Source organism: Syngnathoides biaculeatus, chromosome 13 (assembly GCF_019802595.1).
Source record: "Syngnathoides biaculeatus isolate LvHL_M chromosome 13, ASM1980259v1, whole genome shotgun sequence".
Lineage (NCBI taxonomy): Eukaryota > Metazoa > Chordata > Actinopteri > Syngnathiformes > Syngnathidae > Syngnathoides > Syngnathoides biaculeatus.
In genome coordinates, this window is record NC_084652.1 from 12,479,449 (window position 1) to 12,505,468 (window position 26,020).

Below are 26,020 nucleotides of genomic sequence, written 5' to 3' on the forward strand. Positions count from 1 at the left end.
TGTTTTTATCCAAAACAGCAGTGCTTTCCTCTGCACTCCCCGCTGTCGTTCATGCAAACTGAGATATTTCCTTGGGGAATCTGGAATTCCACATTCATGATTGTGTGTGGTCTTTTTATATACAGTATATATAGTTTTTGCATCATGCAGACAATCCATCTCAATGATTCTCAGTGTGGTATTAGTTATAACTATTATGTGGGTTCCTGTGCATAAGCCGGATAAATATAATTTTCATCTAGTACAGTACAATCAAGTATAATTCATTCCTATTTCACATTACATTTTTTAGCTTATTTTCCCATTTATAACATTTGTATACATTTTTCATTTACATTGTTTTACATGTAGCTGTGTGCTGCATTACCACAGAACATAACTTTTCCTACTGCATGCTCCTAAATGGAATATTAATCTCATTTACTAAAAATATGAAGTTATGAACTGTGCAAACATACATACACACACACACACACTTACATACAAACATAACACAGAGTCAAAGTGAAGTCATAAAACTATATTTATAAATAAAAAGGCATTTCCTGGATGAACGAGTAGTGTGAAAGACATGGTTAGAATTTGTATCACTATACATGGGAACACGACCAACTAAAAAAATGTCTGGGTTAAGAGATTGAAATCATGTCATGCACAAATGACTCTTGAACTGGAGGCTCGTGTTTTGCATTGTAAAATAAAACTAGCTGTGATCAACAACATATATGATAAAATATTCTGACAGTAAGAAAGACAAAATTCTCAACTTTGATTTTTTTTCTTCTTCTCTTATAAATCAGGCAAACATAAGTCTGAAAATGGTTCAAGGTCCCCTTCCATCAATCACATTTTTTTTGATGCAAAAAAAAAAAAAATTAAAAATGAGTCCATGACCTGTTTTGACATCTATGCGTTTTATCGATTGAATGCAAAAGTGGATAAATGCATGATGCTTGCAAAACGACCAGATTATATTTCTGTGTTAGTGACATCAAAAACTCACTTATTGTATTTTCCAAGTACCTGCCCACTTTGTGGTTGCTACACACCCACTCATGTTGGGAAAAACTGCAAAGTGGCAACATGTCTTGCCTCACCACCCAAACTCAGAAGGATTGAGGAATAAATGGCTTCAATTTATTTTTAGAGAAATTCCCAAAGATTTTCAACAAATTTTTTTTACTGTGTTTCGTGGAGGACTGCTTCATAAAATAAGCTTGCACACCGTTAGAAGTGCATTTCCCGGTTTGGAGCGAGTGAGCCAGCTGGCTATGCAGCTGCCAACAAATCCTGGTAATACAGTATATGAAAGTACGTGTATTGAATTTTATATCAATATTTAACTGTTTATGTTGACTGTAAATGCATTCATACTCTCCAATAGTGCGTGACAGATGAATGCTGTGAGCCGGTTATGTTGCGCCTGAATGGGATCCGCTCTCAAAATATCCTCCTCACTTTGACTTTACTCACGTGACATGTCACTTCCTCAGTAGGGTTGTGACTCGTGAATGGGCAAACAGTCCAATTCTGCTTCAATATACTTTCAGAACACCCCCTAAATGAACTAAAGGCCGCTATAAATGCTTGGCCCGGCCACCATTTGCCAATGGCCAATCAGAGCAAAGCTTTTTTCCGCGCATTTAGATTGTGATGATGGGCGATCCAATCAGAGCCAAGCTTATTTGCGTTACATATTCATGAAAAATACAGCCGCCCCAACTGCCAAGCGAAAAAAAAAAAACGGAAAAGTTAAAAACAAACAAAAAAAAGTTATTCTGGACATCTTAACCCAAATAATCTTGCAAAGCTGATAAACAGAAATCAGAGGTTGAAGAAAAAAAAAAAGATGCAAGGGGACCTTTCACGGCTAGTGTTGTATACTATTTTGTTCTATTGGTCAGGTCTGACTTGGACTCGTGTGTGTGTGTGTGTGTGTTTGTGTTTGTATATGTGGGAAGGGAAGGGTCGGGGCCAAAGAATGTTAAGATAAAGGAGACGGGCAGGAGGGAAGCGCAAAGAGAAAAACATGAAAAACATCCACGAAGAAAAGCGCTGAGTCATCCTCCCCATTTGTCTGTTTCCACGATTACCCTCCCTCTCTCTTGCTTCATTTATGTCCTTGCACTAAATCTTCCCCGCTAAGAGGCAAAAACTGACAGGGGCTTTGGTTCCATCTTGAATATAAGGAGGGCGGGGGTGGAAATGTTTCTTCACTGAAGAAAGTATGGCCACAACTACTAAAAGGAGAAGCACAAAAGAGGCGAAATATTTTTTCCTCACAACACACACAACAGGACTTTTTGCATCCATGCTTTTGGGATCGAGGCCTCGGAATGCAGCCGCCGCAATCTTCACCTCGGCTGTCCTCGGACCCAAGGGGGCCTGATCTGCTACGTTTTCCTTCGCTCACCCTAGAACCCGAGTCACATCACGTCGACGAAGAACTCGCCGGTGTTGCCCACGGACATTCGCAGGGACTGGCGTGACCCAGTGAGCTCCGGAGGGGCCGAGGCCAGCTCCCTGCCTGGGGGGGCCCCGGGGGCGGACGTAGGCAGATGCGGCGGCTGCGGGGGCAAGCCAGGGGGGCCGTAGATGAGGCCTTGCCCGTAGGCTAGCGAATGGGTGTTGGCACTGCGGTGGCTCGCGGAGCTACGGACGCTTCGTTCACTAGGGGGAGCTGCCGAACGCTCACTGGGAGCACGGTGGCTCCTGATCTCAGGTTCGCTCCCGCTGCCACCAGATTTCCTCCCCTCATTCTTGCTGCAGTTTGAACCGCTGCTTTCTGCGGACAGAGGAAAGCAGACGGTAACGATTAGTTGCGCATAAATCATTTACTCAAATTTGAGTCACAAACATGAGCTGCTCGCTTACGTCAAGGGTGCCAGTAAAAAGTAAGCCTCACAGATCTTGACCTAGTTTTTACAGATTACATGGTTTCATTTTTATGACAGCACAAAGGCCTTTAATTTTTGCAGCTCAGAATCTCCGCAGAATGAACCATTGTCTCTAAAAAGTCTATGCACCCCTGTTCAAATGCCAGATTTTTGTGATCTTAACAAAATGAGACCAAGATCAATCATTTCAAAACATTTCCCACCATTTATGTGAGCTATGACTTGTAAAACAATTGAAAAACAGAAATTTCAAGAGGTGAAATAAACAGATGTGGTTGCACAATTGTCCACACCCTCTTATAACTGTGCTATAACCTGACGAATCACATCCACGCTCAAGTTAGATATGTTTTAATTTAAAGTTTCTCTGATCAACCCCAAATAAAGTTAAGATGTACAAGTAGACGTTTTCTGACATTACTGACAAAGAGTAGATAGCCCACAGGGCTACCATCAAATCACAGGGAGCTTATTGTTCAAAGGTATCAATCAGGAGAAGGGTACCAAAGAATTTCCAAGGCATTATAGTATACAATCAAAATATGACAACTGTGACGTTATCAACAACAGGACAATCTTGTCAAATTGATGAAAAGACAAAAAAAAAAAAAAAAAACTGGTCAGGGGGCTGCTAAGAGGCTGACAGCAATGTTGAACAAGCTGCAGGAATTTCGATCAAGTATTGGTTGTTAGTACATGTACCAGTAATTCTTCTTCTTACGTCGGGCTATGGGGTAGGGTAGCAAGATGAAAGCCTTATTTTAGGAAGTAAAATATCCAAGTCGGGTTACACTTTGGGAAAATGGACATGAAAGGTCCCAAACGCAAGTATGTTTTGAGGTTGTACTTGGTGGAAAAAAAAAATTCAGAACCACTGGACTAACAAACTTCAGAGGTTTTGCGATAACGCCAGGTCCGGATGTGTTAGGTGTGGGTGGACGGTGGGCTCAGTAAATACCGCTGCTATTTGACCAAACTGCTCCAACCACAATGTCTGGCTTTCCACTCCTACATGGTGAATACTTAAAATCAAAGTAGGTACTGGAGATGCTGGCTGGAGGGAATTTGTTTACTCCTGACAGAGGCAGGATATTTCATTTTAAGCTTTTGAGTAGAGTCAATGTAAACATGGGTCACTGGTGCAATTTCTGGATTAAAAGACCAGTCATCCGCTGGTGTTATACAAGATATACTTTTTGCAAGACAGAGGGTGAGTAAAACGTGAACAATTTACACCTGACTAAAAATGTTTTGAATTTCCTATACTATTATTCTAAAGCAAAGCAAATTTATTTATATAGGACATTTCACACACAAGGTAACTAAATATATTTGAATACAAAGAGGGTAAAAACATAAATATATAGCAAACTATGATCCCAAAACACTAATATCATTTCAAATCAGTCATATTTTATTTTAGAAATAAATTCCCTATAGATTTTTTTTAGCTGTCACTCAAATATGTTTGTTGAGCACTAGCTTTGCTGTAGTCAACTACTGGCTGAATAACGCGTGCCTCTGAAGTGATGCATAAGTAACAGTTAACTTTCCCATGTTTGTGTTAATTGTGGACTAACACACAACTCAGAGCAAGCTGCCAATGCTGACAGTCTAAACAACGTCACAGTGATAGAGCAAGCGGTTGGGCTTCTAAGATCAATAGCCTGCTAGCTGATGGGATAGCAAACAAACGGGTAACTTCTCTGTGTGCATGTTAACTGGGAACTACTCACACAAGAGCTAGGTGCAAGGTGCTGACGTTTTATAAGACATCGCCGTGGTGAAGAAAGCTTTTAAGCTGTTGGGACGTTAGCTTGTGGCCTAATTTGTTAGCCTGGGGCTAGCAAACATAAACAGGAGAATTTGCCTTCAGTGTGTCTGTTGTGTGCTCCGTGGTGCACATGAAGCAAGACTGTGGCGTATTGGACAGTGTCAACACTAGTCCAGCGGCATGCTACGAGCCCACTACCAGCTAACGGCACAGCCGTCCCACTCTTGCTCGGCTCATTGTGTGAGACGCCAGCTCACCGCAACAGTCTAAGCCGTAAAATGTGATTCGCAGCTGTGTTTTTGAGCCCAAAAATGCAAATTTTAACTTGTAAACTGCAATGCGGGAGTGCTTAATTCAAGCCTTGCGTGTCACCAGAAGGTATTTGCACCCCATCATGTTTTCCACATTTTGCTAGGTTACAAACTTATTCTAAAGCTGACTTGATTAATTTTCTGAAGAAAAAAAAAATTCAAACATAATTAGTACATAATTATTCACAATATTTGCTATGACACTCACGCTACAGCTGAGGTGCATCTGATTTCCACTTATCCTTGACATACTTTTTCAACTTGGAGTACATTCTTGCCTAAATAAGGTCTCATAGTTGGCACTGCATATCAGAGTAGACACGAAAAGAAACATCCAGAAAGTCAACCATTGCTCACGCACTCCACCAATTAGGGATTTATGGTAAAGTGGCTAGACGGATGCCCCTTCTCACTAAAGGGGACATTGCAGCCTGCTTGGAGTTTGCCAAAAGGCACCTTTAGGATTTTCAGACCTGCAGAAACAAAATTCTCTGGTCTGATGAAACCAAAATAAAACTTTTTGGCCTCAACTGCAAGAGTCATATCTGGAGAAGAGGTGGAACTACTCATCAACTGCCTAACACCAACCTACTTGAAACATGGTTGTGGCAACAGCCATGCTGTGGGAGTCTTTATCTGCTATGGGAACTGGGCGACTAATCAGTAAGCAGGGTAAAATGACAGCTCCCAAATTTAGAGAATTTCTTCAAGAAAACTTGGTTCAGAGTACTTTGGAACTCAGGATAGGATGTCGAATCACCTTAAAACACAACAATGACTAAAAGCAAAAAGGCAAGATAAAGAAGAACAGGAGCTAAATGTGAATGTCCTTGAATGCCCCAGCCAAAGCCAAGACTTGAATGTTATTGAACATCTCTAGAAAGACCTAAAAATACATTTCCACTAACGCTGATCCAACCTGACTGACCTTGAGATGGTCTGCACTAAGGAATAGGAGAATATTCCCCAAAACAGGTGTGCTAAGCAAGAAGACTTGAGGCTAACATTGCTACCAAAGGTGGTTCCACAAACTATTCATCCAAGCGTGCGAATACTTATGTACCTATATTTAAATGTTTACATTTACAATAAATTTGCACAAATTACTGAAAATATATTTTTACTTTGTCATTGTGGGATATTTTATGTAGATTTATTTTTAAGAAAACTAGACTCAAGTCATCTTTAGAATAAGTCGATAATGTAGTAAAATGTGATACACTCACACACATGCACACATTCTGGAACTGGACTCACCGCTGTGCTGGCTTCCAGCACTGCCAGCAGCTGGCCCCCCATGGAAGGGCTGTGGCAGGTCATAGGGGTGAGGGATAGGGAATTGGTAGGGCAAAGGCATGGGCCAAGGAGCTGCCCCAGGGTGAGGCAAAGGGGGTAGTGTGTCTTGATCTGAGGCACCCCCACTGGAGCCATCATGGTCATGGAGAGACAGATGGGTCATATCTGTTGGGCAAAAAGGAGGGAAAGGCACATTAAGCTTGCTTTGCATACATGCTCAGAATTTTACAGTGAACCCCCATTTATCGTGGAGTAGACGATCCAGATGGGGGCAACTGGGAGTAAAAAAAATAGAAAACTTCAAATTTTCAAAAATAGCCTTACTTTCCACATGATTTAAACCAATTTTAAGTTAGTAAAACATTTTATGGCATCTTGGGAACCAGCAACTAAGTCTAAATTAGCGGAGAAGATTCATTTATGGAGGCCATCTTCTTCTTTTCCTTTCGGCTTGTCCCGTTAGTGGTCGCCACAGCGTGTCATCTTTTGCCATCTTAGCCAATCTCCTGCATCTTCCTCTCTAACCCCAACTGCCCTCATGTCTTCCCTCACCACATCCATAAACCTTCTCTTTGGTCTTCCTCTCGCTCTTTTGCCTGGGAGCTCCATCCTCAGCATCCTTCTACCAATATACTCACTCTCTCGCCTCTGAACATGTCCAAACCATCGAAGTCTGCTTTCTCGAATCTTGTCTCCAAAACATCCACCTTTGGCTGTCCCTCTAATGAGCTCATTTCTAATCCTATCCAACCTGGTCACTCCGAGCGAGAACCTCAACATCTTCATTTCTGCCACCTCCAGTTCAGCTTCCTGTTGTTTCTTCAGGGCCACCGTCTCTAATCCGTACATCATGGCCGGCCTCACCAATGTTTTGTAAACTTTGCCCTTCATCCTAGCAGAGACTCTTCTGTCACATAACACACCAGACACCTTTCGCCAGCTGTTCCAACCTGCTTGGACCCGTTTCTTCACTTCCTGACCACACTCTTCATTGCCCTGTATTGTTGACCCCAAGTATTTGAAGTCGTCCACCCTCGCTATCTCTTCTCCCTGTAGCCTCACTCTTCCCCCTCCACTTTTCTCATTCACGCACATATATTCTGTTTTACTTCGGCTAATCTTCATTCCTCTCCTTTCCAGTGCATGTCTCCATCTTTCTAATTGTTCCTCTGCATGCTCCCTGCTTTCACTGCATATCACAATATCATCTGCGAACATCATGGTCCAAGGGGATTCCAGTCTAACCTCATCTGTCAGCCTATCCATTACCACTGCAAACAGGAAGGGGCTCAGAGCTGATCCCTGATGCAGTCCCACCTCCACCTTAAATTCCTCTGTCACACCTAAGGCACACCTCACCATTGTTCTGCTGCCATCCTACATGTCCTGTACTATTTTAACATACTTCTCTGCCACACCAGACTTACGCATGCAGTACCACAGTTCCTCTCTTGGTACTCTGTCATAGGCTTTCTCTAGACCCAGAAAGACACAATGCAGCTCCTTCTGACCTTCTCTGTACTTTTCCACGAGCATCCTCAAGGCAAATAATGCATCTGTGGTACTCTTTCTAGGCATGAAACCATACTATTGCTCGCAGATACTTACTTCTGTCCTGAGTCTAGCCTCCACTACTCTTTCCCATAACTTCATTGTGTGGCTCATCAACTTTATTCCTCTATAGTTCCCACAGCTCTGACCATCCCCTTTGTTCTTAAAAATGGGAACTAGAACACTTTTCCTCCATTCTTCAGGCATCTTTTCGCCCACTAGTATTCTGTTGAATAAGTTGTTCAAAAACTCCACAGCCATCTCTCCAAATTGCTTCCATACCTCTACCGGTATGTCATCAGGACCAACTGCCTTCCCATTTTTCATCCTTTGTAATGCCTTTCTGACTTCCCCCTTAGTAATCATTTCCACTTCCTGGTCCTTCACTCTTGCCTCTTCAACTCTTCCTTCTCTCCCATTTTCTTCATTCATCAATTTCTCAAGGTATTCTTTCCATCTATTTAGCACACTACCGGCACCAGTCAACATATTTCCATCTCTATCCTTAATCACCCTAACCTGCTGCACATCCTTCCCATCTCTATCCCTCTGTCTGGCCAACCTGTAGAGATCCTTTTCTCCTTCTTTCGTGTCCAACCTGGTGTACATGTCTTCATATGCCTCTTGTTTAGCCTTTGCCACCTCTACCTTTGCCCTACGTCGCATCTCGATCTACTCCTTTCGCCTCTCCTCAGTCCTCTCAGTATCCCACTTCTTCTTCGCTAATCTCTTTCCTTGTATGACTTCCTGTATTTTGGGGTTCCACCACCAAGTCTCCTTCTCCCCTTTCCTACCAGATGACACACCAAGTACTCTCCTGCCTGTCTCTCTGATCACCTTGGCTGTCGTCGTCCAGTCTTCCGGGAGCTTCGGTTGTCCATCGAGAGCCTGTCTCACCTCTTTCCGGAAGGCCGCACAACATTTTTCCTTTCTCAGCTTCCACCACATGGTTCTCTGCTCTACCTTTGTCTTCTTAATCTTCCTACCCACCACCAGAATCATCCTACATACTACCATCCTATGCTGTCGAGCTACACTCTCCCCTACCACTACTTTACACTCAGTAACCTCCTTCAGATTACATCGTCTGCACAAAATATAATCTACCTGCGTGGTTCTACCTCCGCTCTTGTAGGTCACTATATGTTCCTCCCTCTTCTGGAAATAAGTGTTCACTACAGCCATCTCCATCCTTTTTGCAAAGTCCACCACCATCTGTCCCTCAAAGTTCCTTTCCTGGATGCTGTACTTACCCATCACTTCTTCATCGCCCCTGTTTCCTGTGGGGCATAGCCGCTAACCACATTATACATAACACCCTCAATTTCAAATTTTAGTCTCATCACTCGATCTGATACTCTTATCACCTCCAAGACATTCTTAGCCAGCGCTTCCTTTAAAATAACCCCTACTCCATTTCTCTTCCCATCTACACCGTGGTAGAATAATTTAAACTCTGCTCCCAAACTTCTAGCCTTACTACCTTTCCACCTGCTCTCTTGGATGCACAGAATATCAACCTTTCTCCTAATCATCATGTCAACCAACTCCTGAGCTTTTCCTGTCATAGTCCCAACATTCAAAGTCCCTACACTCAGTTGTAGGCTCGGTGCATTCCTCTTTTTCTTCTGACGCTGGATCTGGTTTCCTCCTCTTCTTTGTCTTCGACCCACAGTAGCTGAATTTCCACCGACGCCCTGCAGGTTAGCAGTGCCGGGGGCGGGCGTTGTTAACCCGGGCCACGACCAATCCGGTACGGGATTCTTTAGATGAACGCTCATATTTGTTTGGCACAGTTTTTACGCCGGATGCCCTTCCTGACGCAACCCTCTGCATTTATCCGGGCTTGGGACTGGCCTACAGATTGTGCCCCCATAGGGCTGCATTTTATGCAGGCCATAGCCTTGTCTAATATGTGTTGCCATCTTCTGGTATCAATCGGCAATTACAAATCTTTTTGGGTGTTCATTCATTTTTCATACAGCTTATCCTCATTAAGGTCGCGAGCATGCTGGAGCCGGTCCCAGCTATCCTGGGTCAAGACCTGGGGTACACCCTGAACTGTCTCCCACCCAAACGCAGGGCACATAGAAAAACATTTGCTCTGACATTCACACCTAGGGGGAATTTAGTCTTCAACCAACCTACCACGCATGTTTAGAGGGTGTGGAAGGAAAAATGAGTACCCTGAGAAAACCTACACAGATACATGTAGAACATGAGAATTCCCCACAGGTGGGGCTTGGATTTGAACCCCGATGCTCAGAACTGTGAGGCAGATGTGCTAACCAGCAGGCGACTGTGCTGTGCGTCAATCACTCACATAATTTTGCAATTTTCAGCGGTGCTCTATACCTTACAAGCCAGACTCAACATGCTTCATTGGAGAATTCAATTTCACTTACTGCCACAGAGGTCTCCAAATACATAGTAGCACTGTTCAGAAAAGGTGATCTTGTTGACAGTGTGTCGGATGTAGCCAGCCTTCAGCAGGTTACTGGCGTATTTACGGGCTTCTCTACGATCTGTGAAGCCTTCCACGTGGTGGAATAGCCAGTCCACAACATCCGAACCTGCAGACACAAAAGAAGAAAAGTTGAAATCTCAAAGCCATGGCATAGTTAATAAAAAAATAAGAATATTTTAACCGCTTTTCTAGACCTACCAATAAAGGCATTAGCAATGGTGATCTTAAGCCACATCCTGTCTCGCACTTCCAAGCCTGACTCTGGACAGGCCATGGCTTTAGCAACTGTTGCCATGTCACTGTGAATGGAGAGATGGAAATCGTCGAATCCTGTGAGAAAAAAAGAGTACACGCTTAGTTAAACATTGAGTCCCATTTTAAGAAAGGTACACGAAGCACTCCACACACTTAATCTGCACACTGACAATCATTATTCTCATTCCCCGAACAAAAAATCTTATGTGACCCAGACTGCTGGATAATAAAGTTGATGAAGGAGCTAGGTTAGCTGCCACCTTATCTGTTAACTCCCACTAGTCCTCATCATTTTTATTTTGGTATCAAATTATATTGTTTATTATACTACCTTGTATCCTATTGCGTATCAAGTTTGTGGCTTAAGCGTCCTTGGTGCTGGCCCTACTCAACAGGAATTGTAAACTAAAATAATTCATGTTTAAGGTTCGCGATTGTCGCCTGGAGTTTTTTCAGAGAGGATCATTTTTAACACCACTACCACAAGATGGTAAATATTTTCAAGAGTCATCAAATAATTATGCCTTTGCTGATGTTGGTAATAACTATTCACAAACTTTAAAAGCATTCACTGGTCTTAGAAATCATAAGAAATAATATTTGTTTTCCTGTGGCCTGGACTATAAAGTGACCAGTCTCGTATCTGGACAGAAAACCAAGATGGATTAACTGGCTTTGTTTTGCTTGGATTTCAATCTTAACAAAACCTCAAAGTTGTTCAATAATGGTTTCTTCTGAACTGAATGAACTCCCTAAAACACTAATACAGATGCAATGATCCTCTCACTTTATTTCTTGTTTTGTGCAAGATCACATTATGATTCATTCATTTGCGCCTCAATGAGCCTCATAAGCCTTCCACTTAGGATAGTACTAATTCCTTCATTTCCCTAAATTAAAGAGTAATATCGTACCCTCTCAAATGCCTGCTGGGAGTAGCAAGTAATGCCATGCTGGGTTGAATCTTTCTGAGATCAAAATGACAAAAATGTTCTCTGTACTTATTGTTTTGAGCTATTTATAGTTCAACTGCTTTCTGAGTTGACATGGTATTTACTGAAAATAACTGTGTTGTAGAAGTATGTTAAACCTTTCATAAACTTGTAACACTGTGTTTTCTTTCCCTTTTTGTGTATGTGATTTTTTTTGACTGACACACTCTTAAGAGATCGATACAACTTTTGGCCCAAGACCTTTCACCTTTTGTTCTTAAGTGTTTGAAATGGCATGACTACAAGTTCAAGTTTAAACATAAAAGAACATATTCCCAACCCTAAAACAGAGCTAGAACTCACAGGAACAGAAAAGGTCAATAAGAAAGAATTTGGTCGAGCAAGTGCCACGAGACAAATACGATTCATCTCATGGGACAAAAAAAATAAAATGGTCCTCCACAAAATTACAGGGGAGGTGAAAGTTTGGAGTTATGACCAACTTTTGACAAGGATTACTGATCAGATGGAAGCTAGCTGTGAGGCTGAACGCAGTAAAATCTGAACACAGTAAAATCTGCAGCACAGACGACTTACTGGAATGTAGTACGAGAGCCAATCTCTCCAAGATTTACGAAGACTTCTGAGGGGAATGCTGATAGCGATGCGTGATGCGTAGTATGAGATTCAGATGTTTGAAAAGAATGACAGACTTTGAGATCTGTTACACCAAATTGTAGTCTTTCAACAGCTTGATACACTATATCTATACATATATGTATTAAAATTCGTCATTACACTGTATGTCACTGACAACCAGAGCTGGTTGTAGAGAACAGCGTGTGAGTACTGTCACTGAGACAATATGATTTTCCTCACAGGATACATTAAGATTCAATCAATCAATTAATAAAGTATCTATCTTATTTAACTTAAGAGCAGATACCTCTCTAGAAATCTTTATATCTGGATTTAAGAATTATTTCTACACTCTTGCATATGATTAAACTGCTCTAAGTATACAACTAATCTCTTTTGCTGTCTCCCTATTGATAATTGAATTTTGGCCTTCTTTGGTGGCGCTTCTCCTCTTTCTGAAGCTGTTGCTGTGGAGGATTTTGCATTTACCAACTGGGACTAAAACTGGAGGCAAAGTGATTCCAATGCTGTTTAAGCAAACATTGAAAACCATCATATCATTTGATTGGTAGTCACTCGGCATTTGCAGGAGCATATCATTACACTAGAATACTGTAGGTGAATCCATTGTGTTTCATCTTTGCAATTCCATGTGAAACTCAAATTATAGAGATTCAATCAAGAAAAAACATTTTGGGAAGGTCAATTCCAATCTCATTTCTATATTAAACATTTTTCAACAGTTTATGTAACATTCAAATGTGATGGAGATGGTAAAATGTGTATTGGTGGTTAGCTGTAAAATACATGACGTATTTTAAAATTTAATGAGATGTACTGGCGTTACAGGTTGGTTAACTCCCTCCCTCCTTAACTCCCTCTGTCCCGCCATCCATCTATCCATCCATCCAATGCCCTCAAACTTACAGACTGGACTTACGTTCAGTTTCTGGAATGGAGCTGCTGATCGAGGAGCTTGTGGAAGTGACGGTGCTCATGGAGGGGCTCATACCGTAAGCAGGATACACCCCAGTCATTGCTGCAGTATGTGAAACCCACGCAGCAGGATCAATGGGTCGAATTGGCTCGCCTGTAAGATCAAATGTTCACATGATTGACTCATCACAAATCAAAGTAGACAAATACAAAAAGGCTTTTTATTCAAATCAAGCATTTACTTCTTGGCAGAGCAAAGCAGCTCCGTGGGTTTGGGTCCCAGCACTTGGCCACAGTTAAAGTTATGGGACTAAAAATAAAAATAGAACATTTCCAAATTAAGCACAGGTCTAAGATTCATCTTATCTAGGTTTATTGATGAGCATGTGAACCCGCTGGTAGGTGTCTGTTACCCGGGCTTGTGCACGATGTCCCTTAGCACTCGAACTGCATCATCATTGCTCATATTCTCAAAGTTGATGTCGTTCACCTGGATGTAACCCAAAACAAGAGAACACCATGAACAAGACAAACAAAGATGTTGCATAATTCTCACTTGGAAACCCCAAAGAAAATGTTTTGTTTTTATCTGGGCTGAACTTGGTCACAAACACAAACTAACACCCTAACCAGAATACTGTGCCCATAAAACATTATTACAAAGCTAAAAAAAAAAAAAAATGGATTTGAAATTTACCAACAGCTAATGTGCTCCTATGGCGTGGTCAACTGCTGTATATTAACATACAATATTTATATGAAAAAAAGATATTAAATACAAAAAAGAGTAAAGTCTAATCAAACAAGACCAGACCAAACCAAACAAAAATTTCAAACGATGGTGAGAGTTCATGTGAAATCTATAACTATACACACAAATCATATTAGCATTATAATAGACATGGATGCCAATGATTTTGACCAAAGAAAATACGACTGTGTGGGAATACATTTATATTAATGACAAAAACAGGCATCTTATAATTCCCACACAATGACAATGTTTTCCCATTCCAATGATGACACCACAAACAGGCCTATTGCTAAATTGTTTCCTACAGTTATAAAATTTTCACAGTCTCAGGAACTACAGAGCCATCAGTGGGTCTGGCTGACTTTCAAAAGACTGTCAATTGCTTAGAATGGAAACTATCAGCGTTTATTATATTATGTTTCTTTACACTGAGATTAAACCCCCCACCTTCCTGTGTTACTTTTTTTTTAGCATTTGAGTAATGAAGCACTTGCTGGTAAGCACGTTTACATTAAGCCATTTTAAGCAAATGTGAAACTGGAACACTAATGTCGAAAAAGTCCTGCACACCAGAACATAAAATTATTTGTGTGGAAAGAAATTTAAAAAACAAGTTAAAAAAAAAAATCGCTTAAGTAAAATAACAGACTTTTGTTTGTCTGACTGCTCTTAAATAACTTCACCTTTGTTGCTGGTGTTGGACGCAAACCTGACAGGCATCGGCCCACGCGCACATTCCTTAAGTCCCAGGTATGTGTCAATACACATTTTTACATTCCCTGGGCGCATTTTGCACACACTGCATGCAAAAAAAAAAAAAAAAAAACACAGCCACACACCTGCAACAGCATGTCCCCAGGCTCAATGCGTCCGTCGGCAGCCACAGCTCCGCCCTTCATGATGGAGCCAATGTATATTCCTCCATCTCCTCTTTCGTTACTCTGCCCCACAATACTGATGCCCAAGAAGTTGTACTTCTCTGCAAGTTTTACATGGTACTTAATGTTATGACCCAATGAGTGCTGCATGCATGCATGCATGCATAGAAATGTCAGATAAAGTGAAGTCTTGTTTATTGTGGGAAACATTCAAGACCCACCCACAATACGTAACCACAGGCATATAGTTTGTTGTGTACAGTTATTATTGGGAATTTGGATTAATATTATGTATTATTTTTAATGTAACCTAACCACCCATTTTCTAATGCGCTTATCCTCAATAGGGTTGCAGCCATGCTGGAGCCTATCCCAGCTATCTTCGGCCAAGAGGCAGAGTAAACCCTGAACTGGTCACCACCAAATTGCAGGGCACATACAAACCAACAAGCATTCTCACTCACATTCTCACCTACAGGCAATGCACGCATGCACCATGCCGGACGTGCTGGTACACCCTAACCAAAATAAAAGTAATTCAGATAAAATTTTTCCTTCACATTATGTTTATGAATAGCCATAGATGTCTATGAACAGTCCATCCCTACAAATGATTTTTTTTGTCTGTTATGATAAGTGTGTGACAGCACTGTGGACCACATCTGCCTCAGAGTTCTGAGGACCCAAGTTAAAATCTGGCCTCGCCAGTGTAGCGTTTGCATGTTCTCCCCGTGTCATCTGCATGGGTTTTCTCCAGATACTCTGGTTTCCTCTCACATTCTAAAAACAATCACGGTAGGTTAACTGAATACTCGAAATTGTCTGTAGGTGTGAATCTGAGTGCGAATGCTTGTTTGTTTCTATGTGCCCTACGATTGGTTGGGGACCAATTCAGGATATACCCTGCCTCTCAAGCGAAGATAGCTGGGATAGGCTCCAGCACACCTGCAACCGTAGTGAGGATAAGTGGATTGGAAAATGGATGGATGGTTAGGTTACATTACAAATAATTGACAATATCAATTCAAATTTGGAATAACTGTACGCAACAAGCTATACAAATGAATTATGCATTCATTAACTCAAAACAAAAAAAATACATAGATTTCTATGAATGTGTTTATAACCCATGTGATGGTCTTTTTGTGTCAGTGAAGTCTGGGAACTGACTTACCCATGTTGAGAGTAACAGTAATAATGTTGAGAGACATAGTGGAGTCTGTGATGCTGCTGAATGATGACGACTGGACACAAGAACAATAAAAAAAATGGTAACACAGGAAATGAGACCAGCCAAAACTCTCACATTTTTATTTCGTTCAACAATTATGAAATTGACTTTTGTGATCTCACCCTATCCAGATTGGAGGCTTTGGGTTTCCGCCTGCGGCGTCGGTGTCGTCTCATTAAACGAGAGGAACTCTGTTCTGTGGAGCTACTAAACCTGGGCAACAGAAGAGACATTTCTCTGTGGAAAAATGCTGTTCCATAAGAGTCACTTAATAGATAATTATAGTGACCTTTGAGAAAAAAAATACACTTAAAGATAGTGAGTATCAGTATGGGATGGAAACCTAAAGTTCAGAGAGTGGTCACTAAAAAGCTGGTTGTGGACAGTCGAATATCCTTTCTTTCAAACTTCCTTGACTGTAATTCCAGAACTCACTAATTGTACAATTCAACTCTCTGAAAAGAAGATCTGACCTGCTGGTAGCGTCGTCATCCTCTGAATCAAAGCAGGAAGTGGACTCCAGCTCACTGCTCATGAAAGAGGAGCAGCTGTCATACTCGACTCCTCCACGGCCTGGTGGCCGTGATGAGTACCCGTTCTGTCTCCCACCTGTGCAGGAAACAAACCTAGACGAGTGAGATAACGTACCCCTTCATCGAGACAAGACAAAGAGAGGCATCCCAAAGGAGATAGCGTACATACATGTGAAGCTACAAAATAAACACGCATTTACAACCGGTCCACATTCATCCTCTATGAAAATATTGATAAAGGCAAAAATATTAGACACAAAAAGCATTCTAACCATGGTCACTGTGTTTCCGTCTCGGTTTATCACGCTCTCTTCTTTGTGACACCGTGGAGCCCGTCTCCGTGTCATTGTCCAAACTGTCCCGGCCACTTGCTGCTTTCCCACTACAGATGAAGGCAGTGCACAGAAGGGACAGTTTGAAAAGACATTTGATGGATGTGCATTGCATTAATATAATATCTAAAAATACAGGGTGTCCCAAAAGACACTCCAATACAAACGCTTTTTAATACTTCCTCTGAGCCCAGGTATTATTTGGACAGACATGAGGCCATCAGGATTTGGCAGTTTAGACCAGGGGTGTCAAACTCATTTTTGTCGTGGGCCACATTGTAATTACGGTTTCCCTCAGAGGGCCGTTATGACTGTGAAACAATAAAAATCTTTAATTGCCTCATTATATTCACACACAAAATTTATGAACTAATTTTGTAATTAGAAATCAAGGTTAATGGGTTTTTCAACCATTGTTCGTGTTTGGTAACATAAAAATGCTTATATCGCAACGTTATCGTTTACGACATATGACAATTTGAAATTCCAGTACAGATATTCACAAGAAAAACTTATGTTGCCTCACACACAGACATTGGAGCAGTTTTCCCAATTGCCCCAAACTATGATATGGCAAGTTTTTCAGTTGGTGACTGCATGTCAGCACCAGTTTGAGAAACTTAATGGCTGTCACTGCTCCAAGGAATGGTAAAAGTCACACTATCCATGGTAGGTTTCTTGAAAAAAAAAGCCTGTTCTTGACAAACCACACAGTGGAAGGCCTGCAACAAGCGGAAATTATGAAAATACTGAACAATTAGAGCAGGCGTCTTTAAAAAGCCAAGGAATTTCAATCCGGCGGGCTACAATAGTACTCAGAATAAACGAAAGCTTGATTCAGTTGATGCTTTGGGTGTGATAACGCTTTACAATTAAAGACTTGAGGTTATTGCGCATTATGATCTTCCACTTGAAGTCTTTCATTAAATATCTGATTCTAGAACACAGAGACAAACATTCTTTTCGCCCAGGCACAATTTCTATTCATGTCACGGTTTCTGCTTTTATTCAGTTTTTTAGGAATGACTGAGGGCTTCATTCACAACAGCTATACAAAGAACATCTTGGCATCTTGCATCTGGAAAACACACAAAAACAACTCATGTGCAATATCCTTTGTAATATACTGACTGATAAGAAGGCGGTCGAGAGTCTCCAATGCCTCCTGTCCTCTCTAAAGGGGGCGTTGCTTCCAAGTCTGCCACTGAACCTGCATCTGTGTGGGCACCGTCTCCTGACACCAGCTGTGAACAGGCAGAGGTGTTTCCATCAGAGGGGGAAAGCGGAAGAAAAAAAAAAAGACCAAGAGGAATGTAGTTCTAAAGTACTTTCGACGATAATGACAGCATGTACACATTCAAGAGCTGTATAACCTTTACTGTCATATGCACTAACTAAATGTGACAAATTATGTTTCAGTAATAGAAATGTTTACAGCAAGCTAAGAGGAAATAACATTAATAGTAGCTGCCTAGATTCTCAGCCAGTCTTGAGGAAGAGGAAAATTCTGCTCAATGCAAATGACCACAAATTGGAATTTGGCATTTTCATCAGAAGAGTTTGTTTAATAATAAATGAGTTGCTTTAGTCATTCAACATAACTGATTAAATGGGAAAATGAAGGGTGGCTACACAAAAATAGTGGATTGACTCGCGGTGATCATCATCCATTTTGTACTACATCCTCTGTGCAAATGTTGAGAACAGAGAACCTGATCAGACTGATAGAAGCAAAATGTTTATTAGATTTATTCTGGTCAGTTAATGTGGACAAAGATGAGCTATTAAAAATAATTTGATAGACAAAATCAGCTGGCACAAAATCTAACAGGCCGGAGGGTGTTAGCTTGCTCCCCTGCTGTGGTTATGGCAGCCCAAACCCCTTCGATCCAGAGAGCCATCAATCAACTCATTAAAACAACACATTGGGACACTGCAAGCAAACAAGCTGACACATTTTAACAAAAATAATAGTTTGTGGTCTGTGGAACTTTGAAATGAGACAAATAAGCACACAAGGTCCTAAGGTTTGTTTGTTTTTTGTGACACATTTTCTGGTGTGATTTCACTTCTTGGTAATCCAATTTTTAAGTCAAGAATAGAGGAGTTGAGGAAATGTCCTGGTAAATAAATGCCTCTTATATGATAGAGACAGTAGAATTGTGGCTCAGAATCAAGCCATACAGAAAATGGATAGATGGATGGATTTTTAAGCACTGCTAATGCACTACATGCAAATGCATGGTTGAATTTATTGCGTGCGTTTCATCTTGTGTGGCTCAGGCGTTTGATTTTGTGTGGTTCAGGCGCTCCACACACTGAGTGACATGGCCAAATGTGATTGAAGTAGATTATCGTGAAAAAAATACAGTCGGTGACTCAGGATCTGTATACTGTATTGGAAGGGCGTGGAAGCAACTAGCTAGGTCATGCTGATGCTTTTTGTTTTTTTCAAATATGAAAGCTCATGCATTTTTTGATTGCCTGTTACATCTATAATGTTCAAGGAAAAATAGTAAACTAAACACTCATGAAAAGTAGTAACCGAATCCAGCACACTGCACAACAGTTCAGTTGACTTCAGACTTTTCCCTCGGTGTGATGTGGGATATAGAATTTGCTTGAAATTACGAGAAAACTCATAATTGTGCAAGAAAATGAATGACGCCCTCGGAAACACTGCATTAGACACGGCAGCCGTGTTGTGTGCGCTGCTTCTGGGTTCATTATGTTATAATGATATTATGAGGAAGCTGCACTGGACCCTGGAGATGGATTTTGTGTTGTGGGCCAACAAATGGGATTCATTTCGCAGTTTTCACTCACAAACGCCAGACACTACCCAGAGAGTCAGATGTGGATGTTGTTTAACTCCTCTGTTCAGCTTACCTTACTTGTAGGCCAAATGTGGCAAACAAGCAGGCTGCGGTCCCATAAACACTTCATTTGTATTAAGTGAGGAAGGAATGACAGAAAAAATGCTCTTGGATTTGGACAATGAATTCTGGCAACAAGAGGTGGGTGGATGCTGGGTTCAAAAGTTTGAACAGTTAGGACAGAAAAACTCGCTGTGGAACAGCCCTTAATGTACCAATGAAAGCAGTAAATTCTAAATGCTCAATACAAAAAAAGCTAACTCAACCAGTCAAAATTTATATTAAAAAAAATGTAGATTGGCAACTGAGCTGCATTTTTCCCCCTATCTCAAGAGACACCGAAGCACAAGCATTAAAATACTGCGATATAAAGTGCATTTTATACATCCAGTGGTACCTTGACTAATAACTTGTTTTTCATGTTATGAGCCATCACGTACTTCATTTTATGCTTTGTGTCGAAAAATTTAAGGACGAGCGAGATGCAGACACGCTGACAGACATGGGCAAGGAAAACTGCAGACACCGATCCACTTTCAGCCGTTTATGGAAACAGTCAAATACAAATATGAATTCCTGATGTCACTCATGAAGCCGCGCTCCTTCAAGGCAAAGTACAGTAATTAGACTGTAAAACAAGTTTAGTTCTTTTTATTCTCTTTTACCACGTTTTTATAATATTGATATTTCTCTTTATTAAAAACATAAAAAAAGATGGGATTTCTGGAGGTGCTGGACAGCTGGATGGGATTTAAATTCATTTCAACGGGGGAAAATTGGTCACAAATTAAACCCATAAATCAATGTACAATTGTATATGAAAAAAAAGTTATGGAAGAAGTTGCCTTGCCTTCAGAAAGCTTCCCTCTCCGTATCCATATACATCTACATGATGGATCAACCACCTACAAATTTTATTTTGCAAACCATTTTCCGATCTCTGGAAGATGGTGTGCAAAGTTTATTTTTCCATTTTGTTTGGAGTTCTGCGCTCTACTGAGTACTTGACTTTTGTTGTCTCTCCAGTTCAACAAAGCGACTGTCCAAGATTTACATCTTCACAATAAAACTGTGACTCCTCTTTTCATATAAAAGCACACAATGACCCCACTGTCAGTACACCAAAGAAATGTGTCAAGTCAGAGCTTGGAAAAAAAAAACAATTAAAAAAATCATGAAAATGATACAAAGAGTGCATTTGAACTTACCCAAGAAACCACACGTCCATTAAAGCAGGGCAGTTTGGCGTTGTCGTCAGATATTTCCTCTTTTACCACCCTATAATGCAAACAGAGCCGGGTTTCAGTAAACTTTTACGAAAAACAAAGGCCCTCTCAGGGCAATAAAATCGAAGGCTGCGTTCAGAGGCAATGAATACTGGCAGCAACCTTGATGGACAATGAGAATTAGGCAACCGGAATAGTGACATTCACAACACCAGTGGTTTATACACCAGGTACCACCTACATTATATAAAATACTTAGTGATCATAATAACACACTAAAAAAAAAAAAAAAAAGTAGAATAGTAGAGGCCTTAGTGCTCATCAAAAGCAAGTCAGAGGTTTTATTCCTAAAAAGCATACAGTATCACCTTGAAGCTAAAAATTTGAGATATGAGTGCCGTATGGTACCGGTGAACTCAACTCAAGTCACTGTATGACAGTCAGCACTTTGGCAGATATTAAATAATTCTTCAAAACAGAGTTAACACGCTGTTTAATACCAGGTTCAGTTGATGTTTACTTTCAAACTAAACAAAAAATGAGAAATGTGAATTTAAAACTACCACACAATCATTGCCTTCTGTTAGCTTAACACTAACACACAATGCAAAGTGGAGTAGCCATGCTAAACAGCAGCATTTGTCTCATCGTGTTTTAATGCTTTACGTAACAGATATTGGAATGATAGTGAAGCAACACATAAACATGATTTAAAAATATTCAGGCACAAACAGTATTTGTTATCCTCTGTGATGCATAATATTAATTGTATTGAAGAAAAATGTGGCAAAAAGTTCATTACTTCTACATTCTATTTAATTATGCCATTCCAATTTTGGTAAGTAAAATTTTACATGGCGCTATTTTTACAATTAAAACAAACAAAAACTGCAATTCTTGTGGGCTTATTAAGGAGCGGCAGCCTGGATGGATTAATGCCACTTGAATTCATTGAGACGCCAGGGTTTTGAGTTCCTTCTAAGCATGATCACGTAAATAAAACTTTTATCATAAGGCATCACTGTAATTCATATTATTTTATGAAATATGAACAATAGCACTGCTCTTAAATATTACAATTAGAAAAAAAAATCAATATTCAATTAAAATATATTGAACATAAGTGTTAAAAATTAATGATTGTACCTAAAAATGTTTAAAAAAAAAACGTTCTTAAAACTTAATTTGAAATAAGTTTAAGTGAAAAGTTAATTACAAGTACACCGTTTACCAATCACTCCACTACATCATTGTGTACACAAATACCTGCGACAGATAATGCTATTCACCTTGCTTAAAATATTAGTGCTGTTTTATTCAACTGAAGGAACACCAACAATTTTTTCCCTGACTTTCATTAAACTGCTGGTATCCAGATAACATCTGCATTGAATTAAGTGTTAATCTACAATGTTCTCCTTACAAAATATATAAATGAATACAATAATGAAATAATCTTCTGCCTCAGACAATTGGATCAGGCAGGACTGCTATTGAGACCTTCCCTGCCCGACTGGTTCCTATTTCTCATGATACTGTTCAAGATGCAGATGTATTTGCGGAGTATCCCTTTACCTTTCCCTACATGAATAGCAGTCCTTTCAAAACATTTTGTTAATGTGCCAAAGTTGCTGCCCCACCCTTATTTGAATTTGACCAAAAGCAACTCGAGAAATCTGGCTCAAGTGTTTAAAATAGAACGTCCCACGTTAGTATTTGGACGCTGTCCGGGAGGACGCTAACAGGTCTCCTCTTAACAGGTTTAACACAAAGGGACAAGGCCATAAATCTGCCAGAGTGATGAACGGTACATTCCTAAGTACAACTCAGCATTCCTCAGACGAATGGACAACAACAGCAGGAGCCTAGTTGACCAACTAGCGCAAACAACCAGTTACCCCACTAACATTAGCCAGTTAGCAATAGATGGCCAATGGCCACACAAATAGGTGGTGACAAAGGTGGTAAGTGTAACCAGTTATTTTTCAGTGTTTGTCGACTCACTCCCCCACACCACCCCGCCCTGAAAATAAGTAATTCGGAAATGTTTCCGGGACTCACAAAGCTTCCAAATCCCAAATTTGGACGGCATATATGGAAATCCGTTTCTGCATGTATTTGATTTCATTGCAATCTATCTTAAAGTCATTGTACAAGTACGCTCTCTGCTCTCACTAGAAAGACAAATCAGTGCAGAAATGACTCGGGCGTACTAATAGAATAACTTTTACTAGAAACATTTTTTTTCTTTTTTGCAGCTACGACTTTCCAATGTTGTATTAAATTTTTGCACCCACGAACAACTTTCGCATACAAGTTGGACAACTATGTGCTACAGGTTAGGGAAAACTGTATACTAGTTGACAATTGTGTGCTACTAGTGACATGAAATTTAACTCATTGACATCTAGCGGTTCACTAGTACTAGTACCGTGGGTGTGATAACTACAGCTGTGGTGTTTTTTAAAGTGCTCTGTACATATAGTTGAGTTGAATGGAGCAGTTTTGCCTCAGTAGTACCATGTAGTTGTTCTACTAGTGTGCCGAAATGCCATACATATAGTAGTGGAAGGCAGTCGTGGCTAAAACATCACTCATTCTCTTAGTGCCCTCTTATCTTTCCATAATGTGCCACTTAATTCCACTTTTATGGAGAAATGTCAGACAGCAGTAGAATAAAGAAACTAGGCACACATTTATTCTACTACTGCATAGAAATGTCAGAAAGTAGTTGAACAGAGTAGTGGGAAAAACATTACTAGTAAGAGAGTTGAGCTAATAATGCACCCTAGTCATGCAGTAGTGGAAGCCGGAAGTGGGGGGGGGAATAGTTTGACAGTCTACGAGTGCACCCAAGTGTAGTGTAATTTTACTGGTATACAGAAATGTCAGACACTACTGAAAAACATCACTAGTAAGACATTGTACTAGTGCACTTTACAAGTGCAGACATAATAGTGGAAGGTAGTAATGGAAATGTAATTATTAATTAGACAATCATTCTACTCGTATGCTCAATTAAGTCAGTGTGTTCAAGTCATCCTCGTAGTGTGTAGACATTGGATAGACAGAAAGTACTAGAAAAAAATATCACTTGTAAGTCAGTTCTACAAGAGCAGAGATGTCAGACTGCAGGGAAAAAAAACTTCACTAGTAAGTCATTCGGTCTACTAGTGCACAACAGTCAAATCTACTTGTGTGCAGAACAGTCACTGAAAATCGTCACTGATAAGCCATGGTCATTCTACTGGTGCATAGAACTGTCAAACAGGAGTGGAAGGCAGCAATTGGGGGGACGTTACTAGTAAGCATAGGCGGTCTGGTAGTGCACAGTTCTCTTCTACTAGTAGTAGTAATAGTAGTACGCGGTTAGGTGCGCTGCTAGCATACCAAAATATCACACAGTACTGGAATCCAGCGCTGGAAAAAAACGTCACAAATAATTCGTAGTCATTCTTCAAGTGCACTAAATTGTCTTACTAATGAGGACAAAGAGCGCACTCGAACAATAACAATTCGGCGCACAAGCAGAATACTGAATACACGCCCAAACAACTTCCATATAGGGGCCTGCTGGACGAGCTACCTCTGACGTTAGCCTGTTAGCACTTGCGTTCCATACATATACGCCAGCTGCTGACAGATGTGACTCGTCTGAACTGGTTATTCGTCGGTGTTTGTCAATCCGCTCTTTAAAAACATAGCTTTTGAATGCCATTCACACTATTCGCTGGAGTTTCACGAAACTGCCACATCCGGAATTTTGTCGACTGCGACAAACTACCTACAGCGCAAGCTAGCTTCACAAGCAATGTAAACAAACGGTATAGGGACGCTAGCGGCTAACAAAGGAAAGGCAATGTGGCAATGACACGCTAAAAACATTATAAACCACTTATCAACAGTTACCCGAAGTCATCGTCCATAGATTTGAAGAAGAACTTGTAATTGGGCTTCTTGAGGACATTTTTGAAGTCTGCCAAAGTGACTTTGTCCGCCGGCACAGACAGTTTCACCAGATAGGGTGTCTCCTGGTCGTCCAGGTGGTAGATAATTTTGGTCTCTCCCATCTTGGACCGCGGCTGAGGCGAAGAAACAGGCAGGGCGCATCAAGAAGCAGCAGCCGAGGGCCCCGGCAGGCTCCCTCTCGGGCCCCGACTCCCCGTTGCGCTCGTAGCGGTTGTGCCGTGGTCCTTCCCCGGCGGTTCTCCTTGGTCGTGCCACTCGATTGCCTTTTCTACGCCAGTTACAGCCAAAAAGGGTTGCTACTCCACCGCGTAGGCTTCGTACATTTTACAAAGGTTGCGTCGCGTTACTCCGGTGCGTTTGACTTGAGACAGGGTTCTAAATAAGTGAAAATTAGAAATGGAAGACGCGAACACATACAAATTCCCCAAAAATGAAAAGCTCGCTCCCCTTTCTCTCGCTAGCTGCCGAGCTCCGCACTCGGAGGTTTGCTTGCACACGAAACTGCACCAAATCATCCAATGGTGACTGGAAGGGACACCACCTGGAGGAGAGGAGGAGAACTGCAAGCAATCGACTGACCCCAATTTTTGCAGTTGTTGCTAGAATTTGCCATTTCCCAGGCTACTTTTGCAACCTTTGTGAAATAGCGACTCCCCCCAAAAATGCAACTGCTTTTAACATTCGTATGGAAATTTCTTTGACCTGACCTTTGAAATGCTTCCTTTAAATGACAACACAATTTTCTCCTTAGTCTTAGTGATCCTACTTTAGAAGCGACAGGTAAATTCAGTGCAGGTGAAACTCCAACAAACGGTCTTCACGATCAACTTTAAAATTATTTTACATTTACAAACTAATACGTGATGACAAAAAAACTAATATAAAATAGATCCGCAACAATTATGCATTAGAAATTATTATAAAATGCTGAATGGCTGGTCATTATTTCAACACAAACAAATGTGTTTTTTTGTGCCAATTTCATTTGAACAAATCAATCACAAAGGAAAAAGAAACTAATGACAGTCTGTCACATTTGTCTACTGCATATGAATATGCTTAAGTAGTTAGCTGAGGGGGCTCCAGGTCAAATATTTCACATGACAAGCGAGGACGTGGAACGTCCTAAAAATGACATTCAACGTAAAGACAGCAAGACAGGT

At 40.8% G+C, this 26,020-nt stretch overlaps 1 protein-coding gene across 1 annotated transcript; it reads right to left on the reverse strand.

The window, feature by feature from the left end:
* Positions 1-494: 494 nt before the first annotated feature.
* LOC133510591 (segment polarity protein dishevelled homolog DVL-3-like) lies at positions 495-25,413 on the reverse strand. Its single transcript, XM_061838658.1, has 15 exons — positions 24,798-25,413; positions 20,871-20,940; positions 17,918-18,030; positions 16,727-16,836; positions 16,395-16,530; positions 16,044-16,134; positions 15,865-15,934; positions 14,652-14,791; positions 13,472-13,548; positions 13,301-13,368; positions 13,063-13,212; positions 10,495-10,626; positions 10,235-10,402; positions 6,240-6,443; positions 495-2,785 (listed from the first exon to the last, which is right to left on the reverse strand). Exons 1-15 carry the CDS (start codon positions 24,956-24,958, stop codon positions 2,427-2,429), a joined length of 2,049 nt encoding a protein of 682 aa, XP_061694642.1. The 5' UTR covers positions 24,959-25,413; the 3' UTR covers positions 495-2,426.
* Positions 25,414-26,020: the final 607 nt, after the last annotated feature.

Excerpts from the sequence above, each read along its gene's own strand:
- LOC133510591 (XM_061838658.1), bottom strand. The coding sequence starts at position 24,958 with ATGGGAGAGACCAAAATTATCTACCACCTGGACGACCAGGAGACACCC. Across the intron at positions 18,031-20,870 it reads ATGGACGTGTGGTTTCTTGG|CTGGTGTCAGGAGACGGTGC; the intron begins GTAAGTTCAAAT and ends GCCTGTTCACAG. Across the intron at positions 15,935-16,043 it reads AAGCCTCCAATCTGGATAGG|TCGTCATCATTCAGCAGCAT; the intron begins GTGAGATCACAA and ends TCTTGTGTCCAG.